This window comes from Otolemur garnettii, unplaced genomic scaffold (assembly GCF_000181295.1).
Source record: "Otolemur garnettii isolate 467f Iridium unplaced genomic scaffold, OtoGar3 scaffold00144, whole genome shotgun sequence".
In the NCBI taxonomy this organism is placed as follows: Eukaryota; Metazoa; Chordata; class Mammalia; order Primates; family Galagidae; genus Otolemur; species Otolemur garnettii.
In genome coordinates, this window is record NW_003852539.1 from 482,096 (window position 1) to 491,043 (window position 8,948).

Here is an 8,948-nt window from a genome sequence, read left to right on the forward strand (position 1 = left end):
TGTTGTTTGGCGGGTCCGGGCTGGGGATCCGAACCCGCCACCTTAGGTGTACGTGGCTGGCGCCTTAGCCGGTTGAGCTATAGGCGCCGAGCCCAAATTTGTTTTTAAGCCTCAAGACTGGGTCCTTGAAACCCAGTAATGAAAATAGCAGGAGCAGCAATAACAACAAAACTAAACCAATAGGTCTTTGATAGGAAAGGACTAATACTTACATTAACAAAATCACCACCCTGAATCATGAAATCCTTTATAACCCTGGAACAGACAGCAAAGAAGCCTGAGAGAAGATTCATTCTAAGGTTTAGAAAAGCAATTGACTTTGTCACTGTAGTAACAAATTAACAGTGATTGCAAAGTATACTGTTTATTACTTTGGCTTATAAAATGATTATCCTTTCCTGGCATGATCAGGCTGAGAGGATTATTAACCATACAAAACAGTTTCAATTGTAAATAATGGTATTTTATAGTTAGTCTCAGTGTGTGATCTAGTAGCTGAATAGGAACATAAACAAGCAGCTAAAACTAAGCTTACAGGATGAATTAATAAAATACTCACCAAAGAAGGTGGCATGTCAAGGACTTGGTGTATATTTTGTGTTAAAGAACTATAGAACATAGGCTGGGCATGGTGGGTCAAGCCTGTAATTCTAGCACTCTAGGAGGCTGAGGCGGGTGGATTGCCTGAGCTCACAGATTCGTTACTTGCCTGAGCCAGAGTGAGACCCCATCTCTAAAAATAGCCAGGCATTGTGGGTGGCTGGCCACTTATAGTCCCAAGTAGTTGGAAGCCCAAGAGTTTGAGGTGTTTATGAGTTACGAATGCCACAGCGTTCTACCAGACTCTGTCTCAAAAAAAAAAAAACTACGGAGAGTATATGTGAAATGGATTGCTATTCATATAAAGGCTCAATAACTTGTCTATTATCTCTAGAGAGGATTTTTTTTTTTTTTTTTTTGAGACAGTCTCACTATGTTGCACTTGGTAGAATGCCATGGCGTCATAGCTCACAGCAACCTCAAACTCTTGGGCTTAAGTAATTCTCTTGGCTCAGCCTCCCAAGTTACTGAGACTACAGGTACCTGCCACAGTGCCTGGCTATTTTTGTTGTTGTTGGTAGTCATCTTTTTTGTTTTAGCAGGCCAGAGTCAGGTTCAAACCCACCAGCCCTGGTGTATATGGCCAGTGCCCTAACCACTGAGCAATAGGCACTGAGCCTCTAGAGAGGATTTTTAACCTTCCTTAGTCTCTGTTTCCTCTTTTGTAGAATGCAGACAGTAACACATACTACCTCACAGGAGCGTTGCTAAGAATGAGACACCATAGCTTAAAAGTCTTGATATAGTTATGTGCTAACATTGTTATTGACCATGTAACCATGTGAGGCAATAAGGAGGATTCTATATTGAAATTAGGCTAAGCATTCCCACACTCCACTACCAGTAGACCCAAGGAGTATGATTATCCTAAAACAATCATGTATGGTCATTTTAGGAACTAGCTATAAATATCAACTAGCAGGATATATTATATGTACTTAAGGACTACAACTATATTTTTATTTAATCTACAGTCAGACAAATGGGGGCATGAAAAAGACAGGATACTGAAATGATAGGTTGCTTCTTTCGCTAACCCTAGCACTCTGGGAGGCTGAGGCAGGAGAATTGCTTGAGGTCAGGAGTTCCAGAGCAGCCTGAGCAAAGTGAGGCCCCATCTCTATTAAAAATAGAAAATTTAGGCCAGGGGCAGCACCTGTGGCTTCATAGGTAGGGCGCTGGACCCATATACCGAAGGTGACAAGTTCAAACCCAGCCTCAGCCAAACTGCAACAAAAAATAGCCAGGTATTGTGGCAGGCGACTGTAATCCCAGCTACTTGGGAGGCTGAGGCAAGAGAATTGCCTAAGCCCAAGAGTTGGAGGTTGCTGTGACTATGACACCGTGGCACTCTACCGAGGGCAACAGGGTAAGACTCTGTTTCTAAATAAATAAATAAATAAATAAATGAACCAAGTGTTGTGGCAGGTGCCTGTAGTCCCAGCTATTGGGAGGCTGAGGCAAGAGAATTGCTTAAGCCCAAGAGTTAGAGGTGCCTGTGAGCTATAAAAGCCACAGCACTCTACTGAGGGCAACAAAGTGAGACTCTGTCTCAAAACAAAAAACAAAAAACGAAAACAAAAACAGGAGGGGCCTGTGGCTCAGCGAGCAGGGCGCTGGCCCCGTATACCAAAAGTGGTGGGTTCGAATCTGGCCTGGCCAAACTGCAACAAAAATATAGCCTGCTGTTGTGGTGCCTGTAGTCCCAGCTACTTGGGAGACTGAGGCAAGAGAATTGCCTAAGCCCAAGAGCTGGATGCTGCTGTGAGCTGTGACACCACAAGACTCTACCGAGGGCTGCAAAGTAAGACTCTGTCTCTTAAAAAAAAAAAAAAAAAAAAGAAAAGAAAAGAAAAGAAAATTTAGGACAGGAGCAGCAGCTCGTGCCTATAATCCTAGCATTCTGGGAAGCCAAGATAGGTAGATTGTTTAAGCTCATTAGTTTGACACCAGCCTATGCAAGACGGAGAACCTTTCTTTAAAAATAGCCAGGTGTGGCTCGGCGCCTATAGCTCAACCGGCTAAGGCGCCAGCCACGTACACCTAAGGTGGCGGGTTCGAATCCCCAGCCCGGACCCGCCAAACAACAATGATGGCTGCAACCAAAAAATAGCCGGGCGTTGTGGCGGGCGCCTGTGGTCCCAGCTACTTGGGAGGCGGAGGCAGGAGACTCGCTTGAGCCCAGGAGTTGGAGGTTGCTGTGAGCTGTAATGCCATGGCACTCTGCCCAGGGGGACAGCTTGAGGCTCTGTCTCAAAAAAAAAAAAAAAAAAAAAAAAAATAGCCAGGTGTTGTGGTGGGTGCCTGTAGTCCCAGCTACTCAGGAGGTGAGGCAAGAGGATCACTTGAACCCAACAGTATAAGGTTGCTCTGAGCTATGATGCCATGGTACTTTACCCAGGGCATGAGACTCTGTCTTAAAAAAAAGAAAAGTAAAGAAAAATTAGCCAAATTTTGAGTTGCAGGCCTGTAGTTTCAGCTACTTGGGAGGCTGAGGCAAGAGGATCACTTGAGCCCAGTAGTTTGAGGTTGTTGTGAGCTACGATTGGGCCACTGGACTCTACCAAGGCAACAAGGCAAGACTCTGTCTCAAGAAATAAATAAGTAAATAAGTGGGAAAGTATAAGCAGAGTTAAAACATTTAAATCTTCAAGTCAGTTGCTGAGTCCACAAAAACATTTCTTCTTAAAATCTAAGAACTATCCTCTAGTTTTATTTTCCTCTTTAGCACCTTATCCCACAAGGAAGTATTCCTGAAAGCCCCCAGGATGGCTTACCCAAAAGCCTTACCTGTGGAAGGTGCTCCCTTTGTATCCTATTGGAACCCCATCTTTTCTAAAAAAAGAAAGACACTTGGCATGATGACAGCTAATCACAGGCTTTTCCAGTTACAACACACTGGAACCAAAGGGACTCTCCTAGAGATAGTCAAGAGGAGACATAAAGAAGGCAAATGAACTAAGGATAGACCCCTGGGGTACTACCTTCTAACAATGACGCCAGCAATCATTCAAGGACTGTGGGTGGTTTCCCAATACCCTCACTACAGCTCCAGGATATCCCTCAGAGTAGGCAAAAAAGTCAAAGGCATCTGAAACTGACCTGAATTCTCCAGTGCAGAATTGTCTGAAAGGAAAAAGAGTAAACGATTCAGTCATGATATATCAAGCTGGGGAGCATCTCTAAGGAGGGGAGAGTACCGAAACTGGAGCCAAGAAGTCCACTATTCGAACCAGATATCCAGACACGCAGACATACGAACTAACAGCATAAACTAACACGGGAACAAACAAAACGGTAATCATTCAGACAGAGCAATACCCACAGGAACAAATCTCCAGGACAGTGAATGGATGGACAAAGGCACACAGACGATTCCAGGGCTGACTGGGGTCCTGCTTCTGCTCGGCTAATACAGCAGTGCTGGAGCATTTCCTTACCTAAAGTTCTCTGCTGTTTTAGGCACAACGTCTGCAAAGAGCTCGATTTTCATGCGGCCAACTTCCTGCAATCAGCCAGAGACAGTCAGAAAGCCCGGCCGAAGACAGTGCAGGGCGCAAGACGGGTTAAACCACCCCCCGCGCCACTCGGTATCTCCCACTTCCATCCCCCTAGTCTAACCTTTCTTTCCACCCAGTTTCTCCAGATGCCTGGTGCTAGGATGGACAGGACTCCTCCTTCCAGCCACCCCCCCGCCCAGAAGGTCGTTAGGTTCTGGCGCAATTTTATTTTCTGTCTTTCCGAGTCCTCTGCCTGCCTAGCTTCGTACAGCGCCCCTTCGGCGCGGGTCTGTGTGCCGCCTAGATCTTACCTGGCCACCAATGCTGACATCAAAGAACACTACGGGGTTGACAGGGCTAGAATTTGCCACCGCCATGGCTCCAAACCGGAAGCAGAAGGCGGGAGCACGGAGTTCCGGCGAACCTAAACGCAGCCCGGGGGAAAAGAGAGGAGGTGTGGCTCGTCCGGGCGCAGGCGCAGTAGAAGCCGAGCGAGGCCGGGTCCCGCCTCCGGAAGCTTGGTCCGTCTGTGATGAGCCCTCTGGCTGCTGCAGTCAGGCTCCGGGTTGTGGACAATGCAGTAAGGAGAAGGGGATCCTGGGCATCCTTTTGTTCAAAGTCAATAGGCACCCCACGCATAGCTGTATTAAGTGCAGTCCAGCTAGGGCGTTTGGCAGTAACCAAGGTTATTTACCGGCTCTTGCAGCTAAGCCTTATAAACCATCACACGTGCTATTTATTCCTGCTTACTAGTCGGTGAACTCTATAGTTTATTCATCCTCGACGTTTAGAATAATTTGGAACATCGGCTTGCTCAGTAAATACTTATCCCTTTTTTGAAGTCAGGACATTAGAATGTTTCGTTATGCCACAAGCTTCCAGTTTTATCATCGATTCCTTCCCCACAGACAGCTAAAGCTTTTAAATCATTCTTGGCTTCCCATATTTAGAATAAAATCCAATTCTTTACATTCTAAGTCCTACAGTGCATTAATCTGGCTACCTCCTACCTGGCCTCATCTTGTACACTCACCCTTGATTACTGTATATACGCTGTCTTTTCTGTTCCTCGAGATTGAGATCGCTACTCTTTTTGGGGCCTTGGAAATAGGTGTTACAGTACCTCTATCTAAAATACTTTTCTTCCAGATTTTAATAGGAGAGGGAGGAGGCATGCTCGTTGTAGTTTTGGGCTCAGCCAGACGTCACCTCCTCAGGGGAACACTGTTCCCAATCTAAAGTTGCCCTTGGTCACTCAGATCACTGGTTTGTTTTTGTCATGCCACTCCCCAAATTATCTTATGTGGTCTGGCCACACCTCTCATTCCCTGCCACACACACATGTACTTTATTCCCTTATAGCATATGAACTCCATGAAAGCAGAGACTCTTCTAGTCTGTTTTGTTCACCGCTGTAGCTGCAGTGCCTACTAATGAATAGTACTTTGAATGTAGGCATTCAGCAAATAGCTTTAACCAGTTTAATGAAAGAAGATAACGTTGGGCAAGGCTGAGGATAAGAGCATGCATTCAATACAATAGCTATTATTTCCAGCGCTGGGAAGGGTGGCTCATGCCTGTAATCCCAGCAGAACTGGGATCACTTGAGCTCAGGAGTTCAAGGTTACAGTGAGCTATGATTGTGCCACTGCACTCTAGCCTAAGTGATAGAATAAATCTTTAAAATTGAATATCTAATGTTGATGAGGTTGTGAAAAACATTGTACATCCAGAAATTGCTCTGTGAAAATAAATGATAGATACTGTTTATTAAGCAGTTGCTAAGTACTAAATAATTTACATTCTTCATTTCATTGGGCTCTCATAACCCTATGGGAAAAACACTATTATAGTTACCATTTTATGGCTCAAGAAGTTGGAGGTTGGCTCGGCGCCTGTGGCTCAAGTGGCTAAGGCGCCAGCCACATACATCTAAGGTGGTGGGTTCGAATCCAGCCCGGGCCCGCAAAACAACAATGCACCAAAAAATATAGCCGGGCGTTGTGGCTGGTGCTTGTGGTCCCAGCTACTCGGGAGATGGAGGCAGGAGACTTGCTTGAGCCTAGGAGTTGGAGGTTGCTGTGAGCTGTGATGCTACAGCACTCTACCCAGGGGAACAGCTTGAGTCTCCTGTCTCAAAAAAAAAAAAAAAAAAAAAGGAGTTTGAGGTTGATTAAAGTTGACTACTGAAATTTTCTTATTTTTGGCACAGCCCTTTTTAAAAGCAATGTGACAAGTGAGCTACCAAAGCCATATTAATGTTCATATCCTTTAATTCAGGCCAACCCTGCAAAATTTTTTTTTTGGAGTAATTCAAGAGATGAACTACATGTATAGACCTTCAGCTCGGGTGGTTCCTGAGGTTCAAGGAGTAGGGTGCCGGCCCCATATACCAGAGGTGGTGTGTTCAAAACTGGCCCTGGCCAAAAATTACAGAAAATAAACAAAAAAAATTAAAAAATGGTTCATTTCATTAAAAAAAAAAAAAAAGACCTTCAGCTTGGTGCCTGTAGCACAGTGGTTACAGCACCAGCCACATACACCTAAGTTGGAGGGTTCGAAACTGGCCCAGGCCAGCTAACCAACAATGATAACTGCAACAAAAAATAGTCAGGTGGTATGGTCCTACGGTCCTATGGTCCCAGCTACTTGGGAGGCTGAGGCAAGAGAATCACTTAAGCCCAAGATTTTGAGGTTGCTGTGAGCTGTGATGCCACAGCACTGTAACGAAGGGCAACATAGTGAGACTCTGTCTCAAAAAAAAAGACCTTTACCACAGCATAATCTTAAACAGTGAAAAGTGAAAACAACTTAAATATGAAATGGGAAGTTAAGTAATTTATAGAACATAAACATGATAGACTATCATGTGGGTAGTGAAAATGTTTTTGTGGTATAGTAAATTAAAAATCAGAGTATGAAAATGAATATAATATGCTAATAACCATTTAGAATATATGTATTTGAATAAGAAGCAAAAGGGAATAACCCTAAAATGAAAATAGTTGCATTAAGATTGAAGGAAAAACAAATACATGCTCTCACTTTTAAGGAGGAGCTAAACAAGGGCTATATATAGTCATAAAGTGGTGTAACGGACATTGAAAACTAATAAGGGTGGAGGGTAGAAAGGTGGTAAAGGATAAAAATCTACCTATTGAGTACAATGTACACTATCATGGTGACAGACACACTGAAAGCCCTATTCTGCATAATACAATTTATCCTTGCAACAAAAAAAATCTACCCTTTACATTTTTTAGAAAAAAAAATTGTTGATAGCTCATGCGTGTAATCCCAGCACTCTGGGAGGCCAAGGTAGGAGGATGGCTTAAGGTAAGGAGGTTGAGACCAGCCTCAGCAAAGCAAGATCCCATCTCTACTTTTTTTTTTTTTTTTTTTACTGAAACAGAGTCTCAAGTGGTCACCCTTGGTAGAGTACTATGGCATCACAGCTCACAGCAACCTCAAACTCTTGGGCATAAGCAATTCTCTTGCCTCAGCCTCCCATGTAACTGGGACTACAGATGCCCATCACAACACCTGGCTGTTTTCTTTCTGTTGTTGTTGTTGCAGTTGTCATTGTTGTTTAGCTGGCCTGGGGAGGGTTGGAACCCGCCAGCCTCGGTGTATGTGGCTGGCGCCCTACCCACTGAGCTACTGGCACTGCCCCCCATCTCTATTAAAAGTAGAAAATTTAGCTGTGTGGTGGCACACACCTATAGTCCCAGCTATTCAGGGGACTGAATCAAGAAGATTGCTTGAGCCCAGATTTTAAGGTTCCTGTGAGCTAAAATGAAGCCATAAAACTTTAGCCCAGGAGAGACTGTGTTAAAAAAAAAAAAATTGTAGGATTATAGGAGAGTTTTTAAATAAAGAATATTTGCTTTAGTGTGATTAAACTTTTAATTTATTTTTATTTCAGATTGCTGTGAGAGTACTGTTTTTACTTTTTTAAAAAATAAGAAAAATACCCATGATAATGGGAAAGAATGCTAAACTAATGATGTGTATATTCTGTTCAAAAGAAATCAAATTAAAGGATTCAACTGTAGTCAATATAGTGATCAATACAAGGCATTTGAAAATATTAAAGAAACTTGAGAAATCAATTTTTAGAACTGCTTTAATGAATTTATCAGCAATTTTGAAGACTCCTGGTTGATGTGGTGTGGGGATGGTAACTCTATGGTAACTCTTTTCCATGTCATGGCCCGTCTCTGTGTCCAAGTTTTAAGTTAGCAGTTTTGATCAGTATAGTTTTAGACACCAGTGATTTTATAGTTCTGATTTTTGGTTTTGTTCTTGTATGTTGTGTACCTCTTTCAGAGAAGCCACATTTATGTATCCAGCCTCGGAATTTTGTAAACAGGAAAGAGACTCAGGGGACTTTGGGATTAGCATTGCTTCTTCGGACTTAGGTTCTTTAATCTCTTGAAGACTTCCAATTGACTCTACCAAGCCTGTTCCTGAAAAACTAATAAAGGCCATGTGTGAGGACATTGTATAAATAGAATTCTTGGGTAGCAGTTTGGGGTTACAGGAATATGACAGCAATAGAATTTTAATTTTTTGCAACTATGAAACACAAAGAAAACCAAATAAACTTTGCCTTAAACTAATGATCAAAGGCTGGGTGTGGTGGTTCATGCTTATAATCCTTGCACTCTTGGAGGCCAAAGCGGGTGGATTGCTTGAGCTCAGAAGTTTGAGACCAGCCTGAGCAAGAGTGAGACCTCATCTCTAAAAAAATACCTGGGTATGGTAGCAGGCGCCTGTAGTCCCAGCTACTCAGGAAGCTGAAGCAAGAGGATCACTTGAGCCCAAGAGTTTTTTTTTTTTTTTTTT

At 43.3% G+C, this 8,948-nt stretch overlaps 2 protein-coding genes across 3 annotated transcripts in view; both read right to left on the bottom strand.

Annotated features, from left to right (window-relative positions):
- Positions 1 to 4,533, bottom strand: part of PPIH (peptidylprolyl isomerase H) — a 30,797-nt gene extending 26,264 nt beyond the window's left edge. The window contains exons 1-5 of the mRNA XM_012810870.2: positions 4,412 to 4,533; positions 4,041 to 4,105; positions 3,703 to 3,726; positions 3,391 to 3,435; positions 213 to 255 (exon numbers count right to left, since the gene is read on the bottom strand). Coding sequence (XP_012666324.1) covers positions 213 to 255; positions 3,391 to 3,435; positions 3,703 to 3,726; positions 4,041 to 4,105; positions 4,412 to 4,477 — 243 coding nt within the window. The 5' untranslated portion in view covers positions 4,478 to 4,533. The remainder of the gene's footprint in view (positions 1 to 212; positions 256 to 3,390; positions 3,436 to 3,702; positions 3,727 to 4,040; positions 4,106 to 4,411) is intronic.
- A 3,787-nt stretch (positions 4,534 to 8,320) lies between these two features.
- The window catches only part of CCDC30 (coiled-coil domain containing 30), a 129,169-nt gene continuing 128,541 nt past the window's right edge, over positions 8,321 to 8,948 (bottom strand). For both annotated transcript variants that reach the window (XM_023518668.1, XM_003799010.2), the window contains one exon: positions 8,321 to 8,577. In XM_023518668.1, the coding sequence (XP_023374436.1) occupies positions 8,379 to 8,577 (199 nt within the window). In that variant the 3' untranslated portion in view covers positions 8,321 to 8,378. The remainder of the gene's footprint in view (positions 8,578 to 8,948) is intronic.